This window comes from Oncorhynchus tshawytscha, unplaced genomic scaffold (assembly GCF_018296145.1).
Source record: "Oncorhynchus tshawytscha isolate Ot180627B unplaced genomic scaffold, Otsh_v2.0 Un_contig_2389_pilon_pilon, whole genome shotgun sequence".
NCBI classification, from domain to species: domain Eukaryota; kingdom Metazoa; phylum Chordata; class Actinopteri; order Salmoniformes; family Salmonidae; genus Oncorhynchus; species Oncorhynchus tshawytscha.
Window position 1 is genome coordinate 198486 of NW_024609777.1, and position 27330 is coordinate 225815.

The 27330-nt window shown below is 45.5% G+C and overlaps 2 protein-coding genes across 11 annotated transcripts in view; both read right to left on the reverse strand.

The window, feature by feature from the left end:
* The window catches only part of LOC112237995 (brain-specific angiogenesis inhibitor 1-associated protein 2), a 137230-nt gene extending 126612 nt beyond the window's left edge, over positions 1-10618 (reverse strand). For 4 of the 9 annotated variants that reach the window (XR_006082802.1, XM_042317935.1, XM_042317934.1 and 1 more), the window contains exon 1: positions 10280-10617. Coding sequence is in view for 7 of the 9 variants with exons in the window: in XM_042317935.1 (XP_042173869.1) it covers positions 10280-10351 (72 nt within the window). In the remaining 2 variants the exon portion in view is untranslated. Of the gene's footprint in view, positions 1-10279 lie in introns of all 9 variants that reach the window. The other 5 variants (XM_042317939.1, XM_042317941.1, XM_042317933.1 and 2 more) reach the window with 2 other exon arrangements.
* A 4068-nt stretch (positions 10619-14686) lies between these two features.
* Positions 14687-23601, reverse strand: LOC121845836 (charged multivesicular body protein 6-like). Of its 2 annotated transcripts, none has more exons than XM_042317923.1 (8): positions 23362-23601; positions 22809-22918; positions 20526-20613; positions 19590-19676; positions 18988-19053; positions 18748-18828; positions 18043-18148; positions 14687-17370 (listed from the first exon to the last, which is right to left on the reverse strand). In XM_042317923.1, the coding sequence occupies exons 1-8, from the start codon at positions 23425-23427 to the stop codon at positions 17321-17323; spliced, it is 654 nt and encodes a 217-aa protein (XP_042173857.1). In that variant the 5' UTR covers positions 23428-23601; the 3' UTR covers positions 14687-17320. The 2 variants fall into 2 exon arrangements, with proteins under 2 accessions (XP_042173857.1, XP_042173859.1); XM_042317925.1 differs by having other exon boundaries at positions 18049-18148; positions 23362-23600.
* Between the last annotated feature and the right edge of the window lie 3729 nt (positions 23602-27330).

Here is a 27330-nt window from a genome sequence, read left to right on the forward strand (position 1 = left end):
CCCACTGTATTATGTTTTGGGAGATGAATCCACTATAAAAGGGGGTCCGTGGGCCACATCCCTGAGGAAGAGCGTGAGATTCCAACACCCCCACAGCGGTGCTTACAAACCCTGCCCTGTACTCATGTAGACTCAAACCAAGGAGTGCCCCTTTACTGAACAAACAGTGCCACAATGAGATTCAACCCACACACTGCTGTGCTTACAAACCCTGCCCTGTACTCTGACACACACAGTGGTGTCATGTGAGTCACAACAGCGTGTTGGCATCTCCTCCACCCGGTGCAGCCGCCGGCTGCTTAGGTACGCGTGCACAAGACCGCGCGAATGCATTCTGTAGTGAAATGACCCAGCAGGATTCAAATGTCTCCTAAACCATATCACAATCAATCCCCAGTCCTGCTAACAACCAATGAGGCTTGGGGAAACCCCAGACTAGAAGGAGACAGGAAACAGTATGGAGAGTGGAGTTTGGGGTTTTAGGCTGGGTTTCTATACAGCACTTTGAGATATCAGCTGATGTACGAAGGGCTATATTAATAAATTTGATTTGATTTGATTTGGAGTTCAAACCCAGTCAAGTTAGGTGACACGACCACGGCCAGTCATCCAGTCCGGTGACACCGCCTCGGCCAGTCCGGTGCACTCCAGTACAGTAGGTGGCGTTAATGCACAATAATGTTGGATGACAGCCACGATAAACACCACAGAAGAAGGGGCGGGGTCGACACCGGTAGCTAGCTAGTGTTGTGCGGTATCCAGATTTTCGGCCGTCTCCTCCTCCTCCATCTTCTTCAGCAGAGCAGACAGGCCCGTTGCCCTAGCGACTCGACAGACACAGCGTGTACACATGCTGCTCCAGAGCAGACAGGCCCGTTGCCCTAGCGACTCTCCATCCCCTCAGAGCATGTAAAGCTAGGCGGTTTATACATCATTCTACCTTGGAAATGGACCTGGCTGTACCATGCAGTCACCCATAGCAGAGCCAACCAAATCAAACTTTATTTGTCACATGCGCAGAATACAAGTGTAGACTTTACCGTGAATTGCTTACTTACAAGCCCTTAACCAACAGTGCAGTTCAAGAAGAAGAATATATTTACCAAGTCTGCTAGAATAAAAAGTAATAATAAAAACTAACACAGTAAGAATAACACGGTTATATACAGGGGGCACCGGTACAGAGTCAGTGTGCAGGGGTACAGGCTAGTTGAGGTAATCTGTACATGTAGGTGGGGGCGAAGTGGCTATGCATAGGTAACAAACAAACAGTGAGTAGCAGCAGTGTACAAAAGGGAGGGAGGGGGGGAGTCAATGTAAATTGTCCAGTGGCGATTTTTATGAATTGTTCAGCAGTGGCTGGGGGTTAGCAGCTGTTGAGGATCCTTTTGGTCCTAGACTTGGCGCTCCGGTACCACTTGCTGTGCGGTAGCAGAGAAAACAGTCTATAACTTGAGTGACTGGAGACTGACAATTTTATGGGCTTTCCTCTGACACCGCCTATCATATAGGTCCTGGATGGCAGGAAGCTTGGCCCCAGTGATGTACTGGGCCATTCACACTACCCTCTGTAGCGCCTTACGGTCAGATGCCCGGCAGTTGCCATACCAGGATGCACGGCAGTTGCCATGCAGTTGCCATACAATGCTCTCGATGGTGCAGCTGAAGAACCTTTTGAGGATTTGGGGACCCATGCAAAATCCTCTCAGTCTCCTGAGGGGGAAAAGGTTTTGTTGTGCCCTCTTCACAACTGTCTTGGTATGTTTGGACCATGATAGTTTGTGGGTGATGTGGACACCAAGGAACTTGAAACTCTCGACCAGCTCCACTACAGACCCGTTGATGTTAATGGGGGCCTGTTCCTGTAGTCCACCAACAGCTCCGTTGTCTTGCACACATTGAGGGAGAGGTTGTTGTCCTGGCACCACACTGCCAGTTCTCTGACCTCCTCCCTATAGGCCGTCTCATCATTGTCGGTGATTAGGCCTACCACTTGTGTCGTCAGCAAACTTAATGATGGTGTTGGAGTCGTGTTTTGCCACGCAGTCATGGGTGAACAGGGAATACAGGAGGAGACTAAGTACACACCCCTGAGGGGCCCCAGTGTTAAGGATCAGCATGGCAGATGTGTTGTTGCCTACTCTTACCACCTGGTGGCAGCCTGTCAGGAAGTCCAGGATCCAGTTGCAGAGGGAGGTGTTTAGTCCCAGGGTCCTCAGCTTATTGATGAGCTTTGAGGGTACTATGGTGTTGAACGCTGAGCTGTAGTCAATGAATAGCATTCTCACATAGGTGTTGCTTTTGTCCAGGTGAGAAAGGGCCGTGTGGAGTGCAATAGAGATTGCGACATCTGTGGATCTGTGGATCTGTTGGGGCGGTATGCGAATTGGAGTGGGTCTAGGGTATCCGGGAGGATGCTGTTGGTGTGAGACATGACCAGCCTTTCAAAGCACTTCATGGCTACCGATGTGAGTGCCACGGGGCGGTAATCATTTAGGCAGGTTACCTTTGCTTCCTTGGGCACAGGGACTATGGTGGTCTGCTTGAAACATGTAGGTATTACAGACTCGGTCAGGGAGAGGTTGAAAATGTCAGTGAAGACACTCGACAGTTGGTCCACGCATGCTTTGAGTACACGTCCTGGTAATCCGTCTGGCCCCGCGGTTTTGTGAATGTTGACCTGTTTAAAGGTTTTGTTCACATCGGCTGCCGAGAACGTTATCACACAGTCATTCAAAACAGCTGGTGCTCTCGTGCATGATTCAGTGTTGCTTGCCTCGAAGCGAGCATAAAAGGCATTTAGCTCGTCTGGTAGGCTCGTGTCACTGGGCAGCTCGTGTCTGGGTTTCCCTTTGTAGTCCGTAATAGTTTTCAAGCCCAGCCACATCCGACGAGCATCAGAGCCGGTGTAGTAGGATTCAATCTGAACCCTGTATTGATGCTTTGCTTGTTTGGCGATTCGTCTGAGGGCGTAGCAGGATTTCTTATAGGCGTCTGGATTAGTCTCCTGCTCCTTGAAAGCAGCAGCTCTAGCCTTTAGCTTGATACGGATGTTTCCTGTAATCCAGGGTTTGTGGTTGGGATATGTATGTACAGTCACTGTGGGGACAACGTCATCAATGCACTTATTGATGAAGCCAATGACTGAGGTGGTGTATTCCTCAATGCCATTGGATGAATCCTGGAACATATTCCAGTCTGTGCAAGCAAAACAGTCCTGTAGTGTAGCATCCGTGTCATCTGATCACTTCCGTATTGAGCGAGTCACTGGTACTTCCTGCTTTAGTTTTTGCTTGTAAGCAGGAATCAGGAGGATAGAATTATGGTCAGATTTGCCAAATGGAGGGCGAGGTAGAGCTTTGTATGCATCTTTGTACTACACAGGGCCAGTACTACTACTACTACTACTACTACTACTACTACAACAACACAGGGCCAGTACTACTACTACTACTACTACTACTGCTACACAGGGCCAGTATTACTACTACTACTACACAGGGCCAGTATTACTACTACTACTACACAGGGCCAGTACTACTACTACACAGGGCCACTACTACTACTACTACTACACAGGGCCACTACTACTACACAGGGCCACTACTACTACTACTACTACTACACAGGGCCACTACTACTACTACTACTACTACTACAACACAGAGCCAATACTACTACAACACAGAGCCAATACTACTACAACACAGAGCCAGTACTACTACAACACAGAGCCAATACTACTACAACACAGAGCCAATACTACTACTACTACTACTACTACTACTACTACTACACAGGGCCACTACTACTACTACACAGGGCCACTACTACACAGGGTCACTACTACAACTACACAGGGCCAGTACTACTACTACTACTACTACTACAACAACACAGGGCCACTACTACTACACAGGGTCAGTACTACTACACAGGGCCCCTACTACTACATAGGGCCAGTACTAGTACTACTACTACTACTTCACAGGGCCACTACTACTACATAGGGCCAGTACTACTACTACTACTACACAGGGCCAGTACTACTACTACTACTACTACTACTACACAGGTCCACTACTACTACACAGGGCCAGTACTACTACTACTACAACACAGGGCCCCTACTACTACATAGGGCCAGTACTAGTACTACTACTACTACTACTACACAGGGCCACTACTACTACTACACAGGGCCACTACTACTACTACACAGGGCCACTACTACACAGGGTCACTACTACAACTACACAGGGCCAGTACTACTACTACTACTACTACTACAACAACACAGGGCCACTACTACTACACAGGGTCAGTACTACTACACAGGGCCCCTACTACTACATAGGGCCAGTACTAGTACTACTACTACTACTCCACAGGGCCACTACTACTACATAGGGCCAGTACTACTACTACTACACAGGGCCAGTACTACTACTACTACTACTACACAGGTCCACTACTACTACACAGGGCCAGTACTACTACTACTACAACACAGGGCCCCTACTACTACATAGGGCCAGTACTAGTACTACTACTACTACTACTCCACAGGGCCACTACTACTACTACACAGGGCCAGTACTACTACTACTACTACACAGGTCCACTACTACTACACAGGGCCAGTACTACTACTACTACACAGGTCCACTACTACTACTACTACACAGGGCCAGTACTACTACTACTACTACTACTACTACTACACAGGGCCCCTACTACTACATAGGGCCAGTACTAGTACTACTACTCCACAGGGCCACTACTACTACATAGGGCCAGTACTACTACTACTACTACTACTACACAGGGCCAGTACTACTACTACTACTACACAGGTCCACTACTACTACACAGGGTCAGTACTACTACTACTACACAGGTCCACTACTACTACACAGGGTCAGTACTACTACTACTACTACTACAACAACACAGGGTCACTACTACTACACAGGGCCACTACTACTACTACTACTACACAGGGCCAGTACTACTACTACAACACAGGGCCACTACTACTACACAGGGCCAGTACTACTACTATTACTACTACACAGGGCCAGTACTACTACTACTACAACAACACAGGGCCAGTACTACTACTACACAGGGCCACTACTACTACTACTACTACTACTACTACTACTACTACACAGGGCAACTACTACTACTACACAGGGCCACTACTACTACACAGGGCCACTACTACTACACAGGGCCACTACTACTACACAGCGCCACTACTACTACTACTACTACACAGCGCCACTACTACTACTACTACTACACAGCGCCACTACTACTACTACTACTACACAGCGCCACTACTACTACTACACAGCGCCACTACTACTACTACACAGCACCACTACTACTACTACTACTACTACACAGCGCCACTACTACTACTACTACTACTACACAGCCACACTACTACTACTACAGCGCCACCACTACTACTACTACACAGCACCACTACTACTACTACTACTACTACACAGCGCCACTACTACTACTACTACTACTACTACACAGCGCCACTACTACTACTACTACACAGCGCCACTACTACTACACAGCGCCACTACTACTACTACTACTACACAGCGCCACTACTACTACTACACAGCGCCACTACTACTACTACTACTACACAGCGCCACTACTACTACTACACAGCGCCCACTACTACTACTACTACTACACAGCGCCACTACTACTACTACTACACAGCGCCACTACTACTACTACTACTACTACTACTACTACACAGCGCCACTACTACTACACAGCGCCACTACTACTACTACTACTACACAGCGCCACTACTACTACTACTACTACACAGCGCCACTACTACTACTACACAGCGCCACACTACACTACTACTACTACTACTACTACACAGCGCCACTACTACTACTACTACTACACAGCGCCACTACTACTACTACTACACAGCGCCACTACTACTACTACTACACAGCGCCACTACTACTACTACTACTACTACACAGCGCCACTACTACTACTACTACTACTACACAGCGCCACTACTACTACTACTACTACTACACAGCGCCACTACTACTACTACTACTACTACACAGCGCCACTACTACTACTACTACTACACAGCGCCACTACTACTACTACTACTACTACTACTACTACACAGCGCCTACTACTACTACTACTACACAGCGCCACTACTACTACTACTACACAGCGCCACTACTACTACTACTACTACTACTACTACACAGCGCCACTACTACTACTACTACTACTACTACTACTACTACTACACAGCGCCACTACTACTACTACTACTACACAGCGCCACTACTACTACTACTACTACACAGCGCCACTACTACTACTACACAGCGCCACTACTACTACTACTACTACTACTACTACTACTACTACTACTACTACTACTACTACAGCAGCGCCACTACTACTACTACTACTACACAGCGCCACTACTACTACTACTACACAGCGCCACTACTACTACTACTACTACACAGCGCCACTACTACTACTACTACTACACAGCGCCACTACTAATACACAGCGCCACTACTACTACTACTACACAGCGCCACTACTACTACTACTACTACTACTACTACACAGCGCCACCACTACTACTACTACTACTACTACACAGCGCCACCACTACTACTACTACTACACAGCGCCACTACTACAACTACTACTACAGTGCCACTACTACTACTACACAGTGCCACTACTACTACTACTACTACTACTACTAATACACAGCGCCACTACTACTACACAGCGCCACTACTACTACTACTACAACTACTACTACTACACAGCGCCACTACTACTACTACTACTACTACTACTACTACTACTACACAGCGCCACTACTACTACTACTACACAGCGCCACTACTACTACTACTACACAGCGCCACTACTACTACTACTACTACAACACAGGGCCACTACTACTACACAGGGCAACTACTACTACTACAGGGTCACTACTACTACTACACAGGGTCAGTACTACTACTACACAGGGCCAGTACTACTACTACAACACAGGGCAACACAGGGCCAGTACTACTACTACACAGGGCCAGTACTACTACTACTACTACTACTACACAGGGCCAGGCCTACTACTACTACTACTACTACACAGGGCCAGTACTACTACTACACAGGGCCAGTACTACTACTACACAGGGCCAGTACTACTACTACTACTACTACACAGGGCCAGTACTACTACTACTACTACTACACAGGGCCAGTACTACTACTACTACTACACAGGGCCAGTACTACTACTACTACTACACAGGGCCAGTACTACTACTACTACTACACAGGGCCAGTACTACTACTACTACACAGGGCCAGTACTACTACTACTACACAGGGCCAGTACTACTACTACTACACAGGGCCAGTACTACTACTGCTACACAGGGCCAGTACTACTACACAGGGCCAGTACTACTACTGCTACACAGGGCCAGTACTACTACTACACAGGGCCAGTACTACTACTACTACACAGGGCCAGTACTACTACTACTACTACACAGGGCCAGGAGGCATCATTATCAACACTGGAGGACTAATGATTCATCAAAGTGCATATAGAGACTCAAACAGTATCAGGTGTGTATCCATCCAGAGAACAAACACTTCCCCGCCTCCCTCCTTCAGGGTCTCTAAAAGAAGCGTCTCCCTCCCAGCCTCTCGTCATCTGGCCTCCTTTCTGACGTCTGACAGATTCCCAAAAGAAGAGCAAGAGAGACCTCAGCTCCCCTCAGCCCTATTCTGGGATCCGACATGTCCTTCTTTCAGAGTAGAACTGTGCCTGGTGAAGGCTGAGAGAAGAGGGGGGGTTGTATGGAAGTCGGTGCACTGCAGTGAACAGGGCAAATGGGTGGTTAGTTGGATGTTGGGGCTTGGGTGGTGTTCAGTAGGGAGAAAACGGTTTGAAGGATTTTGAAACATAGATGGTAGAAACTGAACAATAACCAAAAAGAACAAAGATTTGGTTTCTTTTGCCAAACCTTTTCATACGGTGGGCCCTACTAACATTGCCATGGTCTCTCCACCTTGAAAAGCTGATAGGAGAACATGGAGGCTGTGTGTTTAGAATCATAGTGATGTGATTCCATGTGTAACAGGAAGTTGTTGGTATCCTCATAACCAGAGAGTTTTGTTAGCATTCCACAACAACTATGCACCAGGTGTTTCCCATAGCGTTTCATTAAAAAGGTTCAAGCCCTGTTGCCAAGCGCAAGGAAGTCAACTTGAGCCCTATGGCCAGCCAACATGTGGTAGTTGAGACCCTTAGCATACTTTAAAATGGTTACAACTGAACTGAGTGTTTTAGTCCAGGTATTTCTGTAGGCTTATATGTGCAGACCCCCCACTACAACAAAATACCTTGTTTCAGGTCCAAACCCCAAGGCCCTTCCATGTTCTGGAAGCCAGTTCGTTTCCTATAGGCCGAGGGCTCTAGGCTATGCAGTGTAAAAGGAAGGTTCTGTCCCATCTGAAATCTCAGCCGTCAGGTGTCAACTAGTTGAGGGTTTCCTAAAGGTGGTCCTGCCCCCAGTGAACATTTTGTTCCCCCCCCAGCACTACACAGCTGATTCAAATATTCAAAGCTTGATGAAGAGTTGGTTATTTGAATCAGCTGTGTAGTGATAGGGGAAAAATATACATACACCCAGGGGGCCCAGGACACCCGCCTTCTCTGAAACACCTCTCCCTCTCTCTCTCTCTCACTCTCCCCCTCTCCCTCACTCTCCCCCCTCCCCACACACTCCCCCCCCCCCTCCTCACACACACTCTGCCCCCCCCCCACACACACTCTGCCCCCCCCTCCCCACACACACTCTGCCCCCCCTCCCCACACACTCTGCCCCCCCCCCCCCACACTCTGCCCCCCTCCCCACACACACTCTGCCCCCCCCCCCTCCCCACACACACTCTGCCCCCCCTCTGCCCCCCCACACACACTCTGCCCAAATATGCTAAACTAGTTACATTCTTTTGAATTTCTGCCTTTGATATCAAATCAAAATGCATTTATAAAGCCATTTTTACATCAGCAGAACGTGTGTATACAGAAACCCAGCTTAAAACCCCACACAGCAAGTAATGCAGATGTGGAAGCACGGTGGCTAGAATTTATTATAGTTCTATAAATAACAGATAAATAAAAATCCCCAGGACCGACTGAGAAACCCTGAACTAGCTAGTAATATACAGTTAGATCTAGCTGTCCTAGTGGATCAGTTGGGAGGCTGTTCTCTTAGGTCAGCAATGGAATATGAACGCCTGGAAAGAAGCTCGTCCCAATATGAAACTAACAGAGGCTCCAGCCCAGGCTTATTTTTGCTGAACAGGTTTTGTGATGTTGAAATCCCCAGGGCAAATGTTTGAAGTACCTGTTACAACACAGCCTGATAGCTGCCCTACCTCTACTACCTCCTCCTCCTTCCTGCCCTGTCAACCAAACACAAATGTGTAGGAATGTCTCCCTCTTTCTCTCTCTCACACACACACCCTGTTCTAGTGGACACAGTAGGGTGCCAACATGAAATACATTGAAAGAAGTTAATGTGTAATGAATCTATTGATTAAATGTGACTGTGCCACGGTGTGTGTCATATGTAGCCTGTCCATTACATGTTCACCATCTCTCACATCAACATAATACTGAGCCTGAACGTATTACAAACATGATCTAGTTATTATGTCAGAAGCATAGCGCAGTATGACATGTCTGAACAGTGGTGTGTAGCCTACATTGTGCGGCTGCGCCGAGGAGCGCTGATTTTACTGTAGAAATGTAGTCCTACCTGATGCCCCACGGACGGCAACAAAATGAAAGCTACGCGTCGCTATTGACTGTAAAATACGTATGATAACTCACAGAATGTCATTAGGGAGGTAGGTCGTAATTTTGAAAAGTACATTTATTCAGAAAAGTAGGCCAATATAATTGAACAGGGAAGATTCTTCAATAAAGAGCATCGAACGCTCCCTCGGGAATTCTCTTCGAATGAAGAGATTCTAATCGCAGTTCAAGATGCGCACCGAATGGGGGAGGGCAAAAACGCTATTAAAATCACTAATAAAAGCACATTCCAAAATATTTACATAACTTATATTATGAGTAGGCCTATATCGTCTGTCAATAACCTGTGGTATCAAACTTTTTATAGTTGTAGAAGCTTACCTTGTAGACATTCTCCGTTATGCGGTGAACCTCGTCGGTGCGAGACATCTTGAAATCTTCGGTCAAAACCATAAACAGTATTTTCCTTTAGAGAGAAGTTATCCGAGTGAAATACGCCGAATGGGTAGAGAGAGTAGCCTAAACGAAGAGAAGATGTGATGCGATTTACCGCGAAGGTACGTGTGCCTGAAAGAAAGACAGTAACCGGAAAATTCTCTTGGTCGGTTGCACCCACTCAATCCCTCTCACGCAATCAATCGCTGCGGTGTTCGCCAAAGCGTCTTGTCACATCGCGAAGCTTTTCCAATTACAAGAGCACCACCCGCCTTCTCTGAAACACCGCCTCTCCCCTTCTCTCTCTGCCCAAATATGTTAAACTAGTTGCATTATTCATTTGAATTTCTGACATTGATTTCAAATCAAATTTATTTATAACGCCAAATGTATTTATAAAGTGCTTACACAGAAACCCAGCCTAAAACCCCAAACAGCAAGCGTTGCAGAAGCACGGTGGCAAGGATTTATTATAGTTCTATAAAGCTTAATATTTTATAAATATATACAGTGCCTATAGAAAGTCCAAACATGGCACAGGAAGACAACTTTTGGCCTGAATGCAGAGCCTTATGTTTGAGGAAAATCCAACAACACATCACTGAGTAACTGCCTCCTTATTTTCAAGCACGGTAGTGGCTGCATCATGTTATGGGTATGCTTGACATCGGCAAATACTGGTCAATTTTTCAGGATGAAAAGAAATGGGATGGCGCTAAGCGTAGGCAAAATCCTAGAGGAAAACCTGCTTCAGTCTGCTTTACACCAGACACTGGGAGAGGAATTTACTTTTCAGCAGGACAAGAACCTACAACACAAAGCCAAATCTACAGCGGAGTAGTTTACCAAGAAGAAGTGGAGGATAGCGCTGTGTGGAACACACCCACCGTTATGGATACAATGGTTTTTACATGGAGAGATGATCCATTATACAAGGAGCCAGCGTAGTTTATGAAGGAAGATGTCCACAACATTAGAAGACTACCTTTCACAGACATGTGAACCAGACTTCCTGTTCCTGATCAGCTAGTCACCAGCAGTAGGAGGTCTGTAGTTCTGGCTTCAGGAAACTAGACTTCCTGATCAGCTAGTCACCAGCAGTAGGAGGTCTGTAGTTCTGGCTTCAGGAAACTAGACTTCCTGATCAGCTAGTCACCAGCAGTAGGAGGTCTGTAGTTCTGGCTTCAGGAAACTAGACTTCCTGATCAGCTAGTCACCAGCAGTAGGAGGTCTGTAGTTCTGGCTTCAGGAAACCAGACTTCCTGTTCCTGATCAGCTAGTCACCAGCAGTAGGAGGTCTGTAGTTCTGGCTTCAGGAAACCAGACTTCCTGTTCCTGATCAGCTAGTCACCAGCAGTAGGAGGTCTGTAGTTCTGGCTTCAGGAAACCAGACTTCCTGTTCCTGATCAGCTAGTCACCAGCAGTAGGAGGTCTGTAGTTCTGGCTTCAGGGCAGCAGCGGTGTGGGCCGAAGCCTTGTGGGTGGAATCCAGTCCACATCTGACTTGGGCTCCAGCCAGCCAGGCAGAGCACTGTGGTATACTGCCCAGAGAGGGAGACAGGTAGACAGAGAGCTGTGGTATACTGCCCAGAGAGGGAGACAGGTAGACAGAGAGCTGTGGTATACTGCCCAGAGAGGGAGACAGGTAGACAGAGAGCTGTGGTATACTGCTCAGAGAGGGAGACAGGTAGACAGAGAGCTGTGGTATACTGCCCAGAGAGGGAGACAGGTAGACAGAGAGCTGTGGTATACTGCCCAGAGAGGGAGACAGGTAGACAGAGAGCTGTGGTATACTGCTCAGAGAGGGAGACAGGTAGACAGAGCACTGTGGTATACTGCCCAGAGAGGGAGACAGGTAGACAGAGCACTGTGGTATACTGCTCAGAGAGGGAGACAGGTAGACAGAGCACTGTGGTATACTGCCCAGAGAGGGAGACAGGTAGACAGAGCACTGTGGTATACTGCCCAGAGAGGGAGACAGGTAGACAGAGAGCTGTGGTATACTGCCCAGAGAGGGAGACAGGTAGACAGAGAGCTGTGGTATACTGCCCAGAGAGGGAGACAGGTAGACAGAGAGCTGTGGTATACTGCTCAGAGAGGGAGACAGGTAGACAGAGCTGTGGTATACTGCTCAGAGAGGGAGACAGGTAGACAGAGCTGTGGTATACTGCTCAGAGACGGAGACAGGTAGACAGAGCTGTGGTATACTGCTCAGAGAGGGAGACAGGCAGACAGAGAGCTGTGGTATACTGCTCAGAGAGGGAGACAGGTAGTCAGTCAGAGAGTGGGAGAGAGATGCCAGTGCCAATACTCCTGTCCTCACCTTGACTAAGCCAGTAAGTGGACTGTTGTGGGAACAGTTCTACTAACCCACACAATGACATCATAGCTTTGTGTTCTAATGTTTGACTGTCAGACAGGTCCAGCATATTGTATCCTCTATAAATACAGCAACAATACCTTATCCTCTGGTCATATAAACATGCTCTACAATAACACAATATACAACCATCTGCATAAACACATTTGGATAGAAAACGTTGTACCCTATACCAGGGGTGTACAACTCTTACCCTATGAGGTACAGAGACAGCTGGTTTTCTGTTCCCCCTGATAATTAAATTGTACCCACTTGGTGTCCCAAGTCTAAATCAGTCCCTGATTAGAGGGGAACAATGTAATCCCAGGTCTAAATCAGTCCCTGATTAGAGGGGAACAATGTAATCCCAGGTCTAAATCAGTCCCTGATTAGAGGGGAACAATGTAATCCCAGGTCTAAATCAGTCCCTGATTAGAAGGGAACAATGTAATCCCAGGTCTAAATCAGTCCCTGATTAGAGGGGAACAATGTAATCCCAGGTCTAAATCAGTCCCTGATTAGAGGGGAACAATGTAATCCCAGGTCTAAATCAGTCCCTGATTAGAGGGGAACAATGTAATCCCAGGTCTAAATCAGTCCCTGATTAGAGGGGAACAATGTAATCCCAGGTCTAAATCAGTCCCTGATTAGAGGGGAACAATGTAATCCCAGGTCTAAATCAGTCCCTGATTAGAGGGGAACAATGTAATCCCAGGTCTAAATCAGTCCCTGATTAGAGGGGAACAATGTAAATACTGCAGTGGAACTGGCTTCAAGGTCCTGAGTTAAGTTTGAGAGCTGTATACAATAGCATTATGTAAGGTAGGAAACCCATGGGGGCAAACTAATTGTTTTCCATAGCACCGTCCGTGGGTGATATTGTTCAGAGTGGGTAATTGGTGTTAGCTCATTGTTCATTCCAAGTATTCTGTTTAGTGTAGAGTCCTGGCTGTAAACAATGCAGTGGCTCTCTCACCTGGATAAAACGTCTCACACATCACAGCCCAATCCCACGTTGACCCCTAGAGTGGAGCAATATGGTAATAGCTACAACTTGCCCTCTGATAGGCTAACTCAGGGGTAGGCAGCCCTGTTCCTGGACCAATGTGCCCTCTGATAGGCTAGCCCAGGGGTAGGCAGCCCTGTTCCTGGACCAATGTGCCCTCTGATAGGCTAGCCCAGGGGTAGGCAGCCCTGTTCCCGGACCAATGTGCCCTCTGATAGGATAGCTCAGGGGTAGGCAGCCCTGTTCCTGGAGAGCCACAGCATTGTGCTTTAAACCAACCTGGAAGACCAGGTGTGTTGAATTTAGTCAATCACTGAACTGACCAATTGAGCTAATTGATCAGTTCAGCAAATTACTAAATTCAACACACCTAGTCTTCCAGGTTGGTTTAAAGCACAATCCTGTGGCTCTCCAGGAACAGGGCTGCCTACCCCTGACCTGGGGGAAAGTTTCACCATACTGCTTATACCAATCAACTCCTCTCTGAATAGGTTCTAGGGGTTGGTTTGGAATTGGGCCTCTCTTTTCTTTGCCAAAAACACTTACGTCTCCAAACTGGTTCTGAGAACTCTCTCACTGGTGTCTAGTGCCACCTTGTGGTGAGATTATATACTACACACTGAATATGGTCTTCAGTGAGCATCTATGAAAAGGGATCATGTTGCTAAAAAAACAACAATCAAATATGACTTTAAAAGTGTTTCTGATGCATGAATATTAAAATGTGGACATATAGTGTAATTAGTTGTGCTGTGTTTCGCTTGTTATCGACCTAGCAGAGTACAACAGGAGATGAGGTGAAAAGAGCGAGACACAGAGTTGTCTGTAAATCACAGCTCTGCCTTTTAATTATGGAGAACAAGGGTTTTAAAATGACATTATCTTCGTTTACGTCTCACTTCATTTTTCAGTCGTGTGAATTATAAAGGAATTTGTACAGTGACAACATGTTACCAATCAATCCAAACCATATACTGAGAGACGGCAATCATTTTCCCTTTAGTGTTTAATTCATCATTACAAACAGAGTGACCAGAGGAGACTTCAGCACAAATGTTCTCCTAGGCCTCGGGGACCAGAGGAGACTTCAGCACAAATGTTCTCCTAGGCCTCGGGGACCAGAGGAGACTTCAGCACTAATGTTCTCCTAGGCCACGGGGTGTGTGTGTGTCTGCTTGTACACATCTGTGTGTGTACACATTTGTTCCTGTTTTTGCTACAAATCAGATTGTTCAGTGTTGGGACAATAAAGTTTTTGTACTTCTGTACCTGCACTCCATTCTATGAGACAGAGGGGGATCAGGGACTGGACAGACCAGCAGAGTGAGTCTGGATGGATGCATTCTGCTCCTCCATGCAGTGAGAGACCAGCATGATGACTAGCTCCATCCATAGCTACTGTTGATGTTGTTGTTGAGTTAGTTGTACTAGCTCCATCCATAGCTACTGTTGATGTTGTTGTTGAGTTAGTTGTACTAGCTCCATCCATAGCTACTGTTGCTACTGTTGTTGCTATTGAGTCAGTTGGACTAGCTCCATCCATAGCTACTGTTGCTACTGTTGTTGCTATTGAGTCAGTTGGACTAGCTCCATCCATAGCTACTGTTGCTACTGTTGTTGCTATTGAGTCAGTTGGACTAGCTCCATCCATAGCTACTGTTGATGTTGTTGCTATTGAGTCAGTTGGATTAGCTCCATCCATAGCTACTGTTGCTACTGTTGTTGCTATTGAGTCAGTTGGACTAGCTCCATCCATAGCTACTGTTGCTACTGTTGTTGCTATTGAGTCAGTTGGACTAGCTCCATCCATAGCTACTGTTGTTGTTATTGAGTCAGTTGGACTAGCTCCATCCATAGCTACTGTTGCTACTGTTGTTGTTATTGAGTCAGTTGGACTAGCTCCATCCATAGCTACTGTTGCTACTGTTGTTGTTGTTGAGTCAGTTGGACTAACTCCATCCACAGCTACTGTTGTTGAGTCAGTTGGACTAACTCCATCCACAGCTACTGTTGTTGTTATTGAGTGAGTTATACTAACTCCATCCACAGCTACTGTTGTTGAGTCAGTTGGACTAGCTCCATCCACAGCTACTGTTGTTGAGTCAGTTGGACTAGCTCCATCCACAGCTACTGTTGATATTGTTGAGTCAGTTGGACTAGATCCATCCACAGCTGCTACTGTTATTGAGTCAGTTGGACTAGCGCCATCCACAGCTACTGTTGGTATTGTTGTTGTTGAGTCAGTTGGATTAACTCCGTCCACAGCTACTGTTATTGTTTTTGAGTCAGTTGGACTAACTCCATCCACAGCTACTGTTGATGTTGTTGAGTCAGTTGAACTAACTCCACCCACAGCTACTGTTGATATTGTTGTTGTTGAGTCAGTTGGACTAGCTCCATCCACAGCTGCTGCTGTTATTGAGTCAGTTGGACTAGCTCCATCCACAGCTGCTACTGTTATTGAGTCAGTTGGACTAGCTCCATCCACAGCTACTGTTGATATTGTTGTTGTTGAGTCAGTTGGACTAACTCCATCCACAGCTGCTACTGTTATTGAGTCAGTTGGACTAGCTCCATCCACAGCTACTGTTGTTATTGTTGAGTCAGTTGGAGTAACTCCATCCACAGCTACTGTTGTTATTGAGTCAGTTGAACTAACTCCATCCACAGTTGTTGTTGTTATTGAGTCAGTTGGACTAACTCCATCCACAGCTGCTACTGTTGTTGAGTCAGTTGGACTAACTCCATCCACAGCTACTGTTGTTGTTGTTGAGTCAGTTGGACTAACTCCATCCACAGCTACTGTTGTTGTTGTTGAGTCAGTTGGACTAACTCCATCCACAGCTACTGTTGTTGTTGTTGAGTCAGTTGGACTAACTCCATCCACAGCTACTGTTGTTGTTGTTGAGTCAGTTGGAATAACTCCATCCACAGCTACTGTTGTTGTTGTTGAGTCAGTTGGACTAACTCCATCCACAGCTACTGTTGTTGTTGTTGAGTCAGTTGGACTAACTCCATCCACAGCTGCTACTGTTGTTGTTGTTGAGTCAGTTGGACTAACTCCATCCACAGCTGCTACTGTTGTTGTTGAGTCAGTTGGACTAACTCCATCCACAGCTGCTACTGTTGTTGTTGAGTCAGTTGGACTAACTCCATCCACAGCTGCTACTGTTGTTGAGTCAGTTGGACTAACTCCATCCACAGCTACTGTTGTTGTTGTTGAGTCAGTTGGACTAACTCCATCCACAGCTACTGTTGTTGTTGTTGAGTCAGTTGGACTAACTCCATCCACAGCTACTGTTGTTGTTGTTGAGTCAGTTGGACTAACTCCATCCACAGCTACTGTTGTTGTTGTTGAGTCAGTTGGACTAACTCCATCCACAGCTACTGTTGTTGTTGTTGAGTCAGTTGGACTAACTCCATCCACAGCTAATGTTGTTGTTAAGTCAGTTGGACTAACTCCATCCACAGCTGCTACTGTTATTGAGTCAGTTGGACTAACTCCATCCACAGCTACTGTTGTTGTTGTTGAGTGAGTTGGACTAACTCCACCCACAGCTGCTACTGTTATTGAGTCAGTTGGACTAGCTCCAGCTACTGTTGTTATTGTTGAGTCTTGTCTCTACGCTGCCAGCATCTCTCTGTTCTCCTTGTTCCTTGCTGGTCTTCTCTCTTGAGAACAAAGAAACCATGGTCAGGGACTGTATCTACAATGTGTCTCAGAGTAAGAGTGCTGATCTAGGATCAGGTCCCTCTGTCCATGTAATCCTATTAATAAATTACCTAAAAAGGCCAAACTGTTCCTAGATCAGCTTTTACTGTGAGACTGTCAATACTTACCACCACAATGATTGAGGTAATGTAACAGGGTAGACAGTACTACTACCATCATAATGATTGAGGTAATGTAACAGGGTAGACAGTACTACTACCATCATAATGATTGAGGTAATGTAACAGGTTAGACAGTACTACTACCATCATAATGATTGAGGTAATGTAACAGGGTAGACAGTACTACTACCACCATAATGATTGAGGTAATGTAACAGGGTAGACAGTACTACTACCATCATAATGATTGAGGTAATGTAACAGGGTAGACAGTACTACTACCATCATAATGATTGAGGTAATGTAACAGGGTAGACAGTACTACTACCATCATAATGATTGAGGTAATGTAACAGGTTAGACAGTACTACTACCATCATAATGATTGAGGTAATGTAACAGGGTAAAGACAGTACTACTACCATCATAATGATTGAGGTAATGTAACAGGGTAAAGACAGTACTACTACCATCATAATGATTGAGGTAATGTAACAGGGTAGACAGTACCGTTACCTGGCTCTGTCTCAGCTGGTTCTGGGACCTCTGGTAGAGGCTCAGTGGGGACCTCTGGTAGAGGCTCAGTGGGGACCTCTGGTAGTTCTACATCTTCTCCCTGCAGCGGTAGAGGGAGACAACGGTTACACAGGTTAAACAGGACTTGATCAGGTCAACCAGTTAAGTGCAATTAACTACCAGGTGGAAAAGAAAACCAGAAGTGTTTTGGTCCTCCATGGCAGGTGTTGTTTCACCACCCTCTTCCTCTTCCTCCTGGTATTATACCCAGAGGAGACTGATGTAGATCAGTATGATACACACCTGAGTGATAGCCTCCAGCTCAGATAACAGCCAGAGGAGACTGATGTAGCTCAGTATGATACACACCTGAGTGATAGCCTCCAGCTCAGATAACAGCCAGAGGAGACTGATGTAGATCAGTATGATACACACCTGAGTGATAGTCTCCAGCTCAGATAACAGCCAGAGGAGACTGATGTAGATCAGTATGATACACACCTGAGTGATAGCCTCCAGCTCAGATAACAGCCAGAGGAGACTGATGTAGATCAGTATGATACACACCTGAGTGATAGTCTCCAGCTCAGATAACAGCCAGAGGAGACTGATGTAGATCAGTATGATACACACCTGAGTGATAGCCTCCAGCTCAGATAACAGCCAGAGGAGACTGATGTAGCTCAGTATGATACACACCTGAGTGATAGCCTCCAGCTCAGATAGCACAGCATCCTCATCCTCCTGAGTCAGGGAGCCTGACAGCAGCTCATCTATTTGCTGTAGGATCAACCAGAGCAGAGCATGTCAGCTGGGAAGCAACAGGCAGCAACACACACTACACTGAAGACTGAAGTACTTGGGATGGATTAAGAGTTAGGACTGTAAAAAGGGGCGTATCCAATTGATTGATGACACCATGGGAACAGAGAAACTCACCCTCTGGTATTCTATAGCATCCTGGGTCTCATCCATGATCCTCTCCACGTCCTCTAGTGACATGGCCTGAGAGGACGAGACAGGGACAATGTCAAGTTAGGAGCAGAAAGTCTTCTAGTTTACTTATTCTCTGTGTCTCTGTCTCTCTGTGTGTGTATGAGAGAGAGATTAAACATTGTCTCTCTTAAAGAGAATAATTCACTGAGCAGGTTGTGGCCAGACAGCCAGACAGACAGCCAGCCAGCCAGCCAGAGTAACCCAGGATACGGAGCAGCAGTCACACCACTAGGCTCGCTGTAGTCAGGGATTTGGAACCTAATCCTTTAATCTTCAAACAATGTGCACAGTGACGCTAGCTAACACACCGTCTGTTTTTCTGGGGTGCAGATCACATAAAAGGTTACATGCCAGTGGAAGGTTTATTTATTAACACTTAGGACACTGAGCTGAATGTCTTACACCTGTGTGAGTGTGTGTGCATGCCTAACCACACGTGAATGTGTGACTGTGAACGTGTGCTTAGTCTGTCATGTGACTCACTTGTATTCTGAGGAAGAGCAGATTCCCCCATAGAAAACCCTAAGAAGCGAACCATAACCTACCTCATGCATACTCTTCAGACAGTCATTTCCAACCTTCAGCCCCTCAATGACTTTCATCTCGATCTGGACAAACTCAATGTCTTGAACCTGTGAAAACATTTACACTACATGCTAAGATAGGAGAACCCAGCATTGAACCTGTAAAAAAACATCAGTACGTTAAGATAGGAGAACCCAGCATTGAACCTGTAAAAAAACATCAGTACGTTAAGATAGGAGAACCCAGCATTGAACCTGTAAAAAAACATCAGTACGTTAAGATAGGAGAACCCAGCATTGAACCTGTAAAAACGCATCAGTACGTGAAGTAAGATAGGAGAACCCAGCACAGAACCTGTAAAAACACATCAGTACGTGAAGTAAGATAGGAGAACCCAGCACTGAACCTGTAAAAACGTAAAAACAAATCAGTACGTGAAGTAAGATAGGAGAACCCAGCACAGAACCTGTAAAAACGCATCAGTACGTGAAGTAAGATAGGAGAACCCAGCACTGAACCTGTAAAAACGCATCAGTACGTGAAGTAAGATAGGAGAACCCAGCACTGAACCTGTAAAAACGCATCAGTACGTGAAGTAAGATAGGAGAACCCAGCACTGAACCTGTAAAAACGCATCAGTACGTGAAGTAAGATAGGAGAACCCAGCACAGAACCTGTAAAAACGCATCAGTACGTGAAGTAAGATAGGAGAACCCAGCACTGAACCTGTAAAAACGCATCAGTACGTGAAGTAAGATAGGAGAACCCAGCACTGAACCTGTAAAAACGCATCAGTACGTGAAGTAAGATAGCGTTCATCATACAGAACATCCAGGATATACCCAACCAGGAAGCCTTTTAAAAGAGAGGTTGGCTGTGCAAAACATGACATCATTGTAGTTACATTCTATAAAAGTCAATGAAACCATAGGACCCAAGAAGAGCCTCAGCCTCACCATGCGTTCCAGGTTTGATATCTGGTTCTCAGTCTTGTCTAGCAGTTGATCCTGATAACGCTTCTTCTTGAGAAGAACCAGTGCCTTCCTACGAAGTGGAAGAACAACACACTGCACAATAAACCAAGGCCTAACATAACAAGTGTTTATTTTGCTTATCATAAAGTCATGCATTGATCAGTTTCAGTCAGTCCACAATCCAACAGTTAGATTCTGGTGATATGCATGCATTGGTGATTTGACTAGACTTGATATATCTTAGTCCCAGCTGTTTGCTAGTGTAATGGGACATCTAAGATGAATAACGTTCATATGCAGTTAAGTGGTTAACACAATGTATTCTACTTTTCCATTCTGTAATACACAGGATTGTATTGGTGCAAGGTTGAATGTTATGGCCAGTTCTATGAGCTGATAGTGTGGGAGCCAGTTGTACGTGCTGATAGTGTGGGAGCCAGTCTAAAGGTGCCAGTTGTACGTGCTGATAGTGTGGGAGCCAGTTGTACGTGCTGATAGTGTGGGAGCCAGTTGTATGTGCTGATAGTGTGGGAGCCAGTTCTACGTGCTGATAGTGTGGGAGCCAGTTCTACGTGCTGATAGTGTGGGAGCCAGTTGTACGTGCTGATAGTGTGGGAGCCAGTTGTACGTGCTGATAGTGTGGGAGCCAGTCTAAAGGTGCCAGTTCTACGTGCTGATAGTGTGGGAGCCAGTTCTACATGCTGATAGTGTGGGAGCCAGTTGTACGTGCTGATAGTGTGGGAGCCAGTTGCACGTGCTGATAGTGTGGGAGCCAGTTGTACGTGCTGATAGTGTGGGAGCCAGTTCTACGTGCTGATAGTGTGGGAGCCAGTTCTACGTGCTGATAGTATGGGAGCCAGTTGTACGTGCTGATAGTGTGGGAGCCAGTTGTACGTGCTGATAGTGTGGGAGCCAGTCTAAAGGTGCCAGTTCTACGTGCTGATAGTGTGACAGCCAGTTCTACGTGCTGATCGTATGGGAGCCAGTTCTACGTGCTGATAGTGTGAGAGCCAGTTCTACGTGCTGATAGTGTGGGAGCCAGTTCTACGTGCTGATCGTATGGGAGCCAGTTCTACGTGCTGATAGTGTGGGAGCCAGTTGTACGTGCTGATAGTGTGGGAGCCAGTTCTACGTGCTGATAGTGTGGGAGCCAGTTGTACGTGCTGATAGTGTGGGAGCCAGTCTAAAGGTGCCAGTTCTACGTGCTGATAGTGTGGGAGCCAGTTCTACATGCTGATAGTGTGAGAGCCAGTTCTACATGCTGATAGTGTGAGAGCCAGTTCTACGTGCTGATCGTATGGGAGCCAGTTCTACATGCTGATAGTGTGAGAGCCAGTTCTACGTGCTGATAGTTTGGGAGCCAGTTCTACAAGCTGATAGTGTGGGAGCCAGTTCTACGTGCTGATAGTGGGGGAGCCAGTCTAAAGGTGCCAGTTCTACGTGCTGATAGTAGGGGAGCCAGTCTAAAGGTGCCAGTTCTACGTGCTGACAGTGTGGGAGCCAGTCTAAAGGTGCCAGTTCTACATGCTGACAGTGTGGGAGCCAGTTCTACGTGCTGATAGTGTGGGAGCCAGTTCTACGTGCTGATAGTGTGAGAGCCAGTTCTATGTGCTGATAGTGTGGGAGCCAGTTCTACGTGCTGATAGTGTGGGAGCCAGTCTAAAGGTGCCAGTTCTACGTGCTGATAGTGTGGGAGCCAGTTCTATGTGCTGATAGTGTGGGAGCCAGTTATACGTGCTGATAGTGTGAGAGCCAGTTCTATGTGCTGATAGTGTGGGAGCCAGTCTAAAGGTGCCAGTTCTACGTGCTGATACTGTGAGAGCCAGTTCTACGTGCTGATAGTGTGAGAGCCAGTTCTACGTGCTGATAGTGTGAGAGCCAGTTCTACGTGCTGATCGTATGGGAGCCAGTTCTACGTGCTGATAGTGTGGGAGCCAGTCTAAAGGTGCCAGTTCTGAGGACACTGGTTATTATTGTTGTATCTGCAGACTGTGTGAGTCACTGCCTTGTCTTTGGTCATGTGTTTAGAGAACATGTGTGATTAGAAATGGATGTAAGAGCTCAGAAACGGCTCGTTATTTTGCTCTGCTTCTGTGCTGGAGGCGTCTCCCTGTTGCAACGTGTACTAATCCACTGACTTCATCAACAACCGTGCCGGTCTTAATTTAACCTGGAAACACCCCATTACAACAAGACAGAACAAACACATCTGGGACCTGGCTATAGCCTAGATGATGCCTGAACAAGTGAAGTATCCATTCTCACTCTTTCTTTCCATCCTTCAGCAGCTGCTTGGCCAGACTCCTCTCCTTCTCCAGCTGCAGGGTGACTCTCTTCTGGTAGTGCTTCAGTTTATCTCTCTGCTGTTTCAGTTGCTGGAGAGTTGAACATACACAACGGGATAACCAGACACCGTCTCAATACACTCTTTTCTGAACATTGTTTACCATGTAGATAGCTAGTTACCTACAATATAATTCTGCCATGAAAATAGTTAGCTGGCTACAGTCCCTAGCTAGTTAGCTATAAATACCTGTCACACCCTGTCATTTGCAGGCTCAGACACTGCTGATGCGATCACAGCTGGCTAATCTAATTTAGTTAGCTACTGTTGATCACTTTGAGACGTCACGTCATCGTTTTAACAACTGTGACTGTCCCATGATCGCGCCTGGGTGTTGATAACTAGCTAACGTTAGCTAGCAGGCAATTGTTACCAAGTTAGTGTGTAGATCAGACAGCTATAGCTAACGTTAATCCGGGCCAGCAAACTAGCTAGCATCTCTACTATTGAAACAGGCTAGCAACAACAACTGACCAGAATCGCTCGGTCTTGTTCTGTAACTCGAGAAGGGCGACTCTTTCTCCCGAAAACGTTTCCCATAACGTAGCCACATCCCCGCCACGATCCTCTACTTTGATACAAAAGCTATTTTTTCTTGGGGGAACATGTTTTTGTCATTATGCTTACAAGTCGTTGTTCTTAGCTAACACATTCTGGTAACATAATTCAAAGCCACATCCTGTCCGGGTTTAGTACGGCATCCGGGAAGGGTTCATTTATTCCAATGACGTCGGTAAACCCTGGATTGCGCATGCTATGTATCAGCCAATGAGAGCCTTTGAAACCACCTGTCGGCTATATTGCCACTCCCCAGTGGTGCAACCGATCAACCACCAGTCGCTCCATTAAAAAGGTGGAAAAACCTTGCGTATAGTCCTCCATAGGAATTAATATAAGTCTACAGTATTTCAATTAAATATTTCAAGGACAAAATTACATGTATTTAAGTATTTGTTTGTTGTAGTGGGGACACTTTCTAACTCTTATGTGTGTGAGTGCCTTAAAATATAGAATGCCGAGTGCCTTAACATCTATAATGCTGTGTGACTTACAATCTATAATGCTGTGATCCTTACAATCTAGAATGCTGTGTACCTTACAATCTATAATGCTGTGATCCTTACAATCTATAATGCTGTGATCCTTACAATCTATAATGCTGTGATCCTTACAATCTAGAATGCTGTGATCCTTACAATCTATAATGATGTGATCCTTACAATCTAGAATGATGTGTACCTTACAATCTAGAATGCTGTGTACCTTACAATCTAAAATGCTGTGTACCTTACAATCTAGAATGCTGTGTACCTTACAATCTATAATGCTGTGTGCCTTACAATCTAGAATGCTGTGTACCTTACAATCTAGAATGCTGTGTACCTTACAATCTATAATGCTGTGATCCTTACAATCTAGAATGCTGTGATCCTTACAATCTAGAATGCTGTGATCCTTACAATCTATAATGATGTGTACCTTACAATCTAGAATGCTGTGATCCTTACAATCTATAATGCTGTGTACCTTACAATCTAGAATGCTGTGATCCTTACAATCTAGAATGCTGTGATCCTTACAATCTAGAATGCTGTGTACCTTACAATCTATAATGCTGTGATCCTTACAATCTATAATGATGTGATCCTTACAATCTATAATGATGTGATCCTTACAATCTATAATGCTGTGATCCTTACAATCTAGAATGCTGTGATCCTTACAATCTAGAATGCTGTGTACCTTACAATCTAGAATGCTGTGTACCTTACAATCTATAATGCTGTGTACCTTACAATCTAGAATGCTGTGTACCTTACAATCTAGAATGCTGTGTACCTTACAATCTATAATGCTGTGATCCTTACAATCTAGAATGCTGTGATCCTTACAATCTAGAATGCTGTGATCCTTACAATCTATAATGCTGTGTACCTTAACATCTATAATGCTGTGTACCTTAACATCTATAATGCTGTGATCCTTACAATCTATAATGATGTGTACCTTACAATCTAGAATGCTGTGATCCTTACAATCTATAATGCTGTGTACCTTACAATCTAGAATGCTGTGATCCTTACAATCTAGAATGCTGTGTACCTTACAATCTAGAATGCTGTGTACCTTACAATCTATAATGCTGTGATCCTTACAATCTATAATGCTGTGATCCTTACAATCTATAATGCTGTGATCCTTACAATCTAGAATGCTGTGTACCTTAACATCTATAATGCTGTGTACCTTAACATCTATAATGCTGTGATCCTTACAATCTATAATGATGTGTACCTTACAATCTAGAATGCTGTGATCCTTACAATCTATAATGCTGTGTACCTTACAATCTAGAATGCTGTGATCCTTACAATCTATAATGCTGTGTACCTTACAATCTATAATGCTGTGATCCTTACAATCTATAATGATGTGATCCTTACAATCTATAATGATGTGATCCTTACAATCTATAATGCTGTGATCCTTACAATCTAGAATGCTGTGATCCTTACAATCTAGAATGCTGTGATCCTTACAATCTAGAATGCTGTGATCCTTACAATCTAGAATGCTGTGTACCTTAACATCTATAATATAATAACATCAACCTGGTGGTGGGCCGGCTCGGCTACCCCAATTACATCAACCTGGTAGTGAGCCGGCTCGGCTACCCCAAGAACATCAACCTGGTGGTGGGCCGGCTACCCCAAGAACATCAACCTGGTGGTGGGCCGGCTACCCCAATAACATCAACCTGGTAGTGGGCCGGCTCGGCTACCCCAAGAACATCAACCTGGTGGTGGGCCGGCTCGGCTACCCCAAGAACATCAACCTGGTGGTGGGCCGGCTCGGCTACCCCAAGAACATCAACCTGGTGGTGGGCCGGCTCGGCTACCCCAATAACATCAACCTGGTAGTGGGCCGTCTCGGCTACCCCAAGAACATCAACCTGGTAGTGGGCCAGCTACCACAATAACATGAACCTGTCCACTTGGTGTCAGACTACACCACTTTTGATACTGGCATGTCTTTGTGCTTCATGCCAGTTCACCTCTGTTTTACCACTTGGCTAGATACACTAACTACCAGTGCTTGATTTGGACTGGAATAGGTTTGGGTTCACCTGCACTTGTCTTTTCTTACTATCAGTGACTGTGCTAATATCTGCTTTTTTGAGGGAAAGTTGTACTTACTATGACTGTAATATAGGGTTGTATCACCTAGCTACCTTAAGATGAATGTACTAACTATAAGTCACTCTGGATAAGAGTGTCTGGTAAATGACTCATATGTAATATTTGTGCAGTATAATATTGTGTAATCTATAAATGACTGTATATCTAAATGACGGTATATCTAAATGACTGTATATCTAAATGACTGTATATCTAAATGACTGTATATGTAGAAAATAGACAAACACAGAAATAGACAAACACAGATATTTAAAAAATGTTTTATGTAATTGATACACCTGGTCCAATACTTCAACAAACGCAGAAAATAAACAGTAGTTGAGAGGTTTCAAACAAAGAAGAAAAGCATGACCACAACAAAGAATCCACACTGTAGAATGATGGGTTCTCTGACTGTTAAGGGCCCCTGCAGTACTGTGAATGTGTCCAAGTCGTAGTAAACAAACATCACATCAGTGATAATACTTACCAGTAATTCACCATCAACACCATTTCAGTTGTTGATGGTTTCCTCTCATCCTAATCCAGGGAATGTTTAACATGCTAATGTACAGGCAGTAGGCTGATAGTCTAGAATCCAAAGGAAATATCACTGTAATTCAGACGGTGCAACCCAATGCTCTCTCCATCCTCCTGAAGTGTGAACTCATTCACTACTCCCTGCAAGTTCCAACGCATTGGATTGGTGTAGACTCAGGTTAGAGGAACAGTCATTTCCTTTCCATGCAGGGAAGTGAACAAGTGAGAGATTATTGGGACACAGCCACAGATTCAAGTGACACAATAGTGAACCAGAGCAATATTCAGTGTAGATGCCAAGCTACGGTAAAGCCCTCGGTGTCGTCCTGAAATGAACTGGCATGGAACCTAAACTGAATATCACTGTTTTATTCCTTTTGATGGTTCACTGACACAATAATGAAACGGACTGATATTCAGTCGGGGATCCAGGCTAGAATTGAGCAGGACACAGCATGCAGGATGACACAGCATAGAGAACAGAGAGAATCAGGTTACAGGAAATAAAGGCTTTAGAAACATCATCATGCATCCTTTCTCCTCAGTCCCCCTTACACATACATATAGAGTACACTCTTAGAAAACAGGGTTCTAAAAGGGTTCTTCGGCAGTCCCCATAGGAGAATCCCTTTCGGTTCCAGGTAGAACCCTTTTTGGTTCCAGGTAGAACCCTTTCCGGTTCCAGGTAGAACACTTGAGTTCCATCCTTTTGGGGTTCTACCTG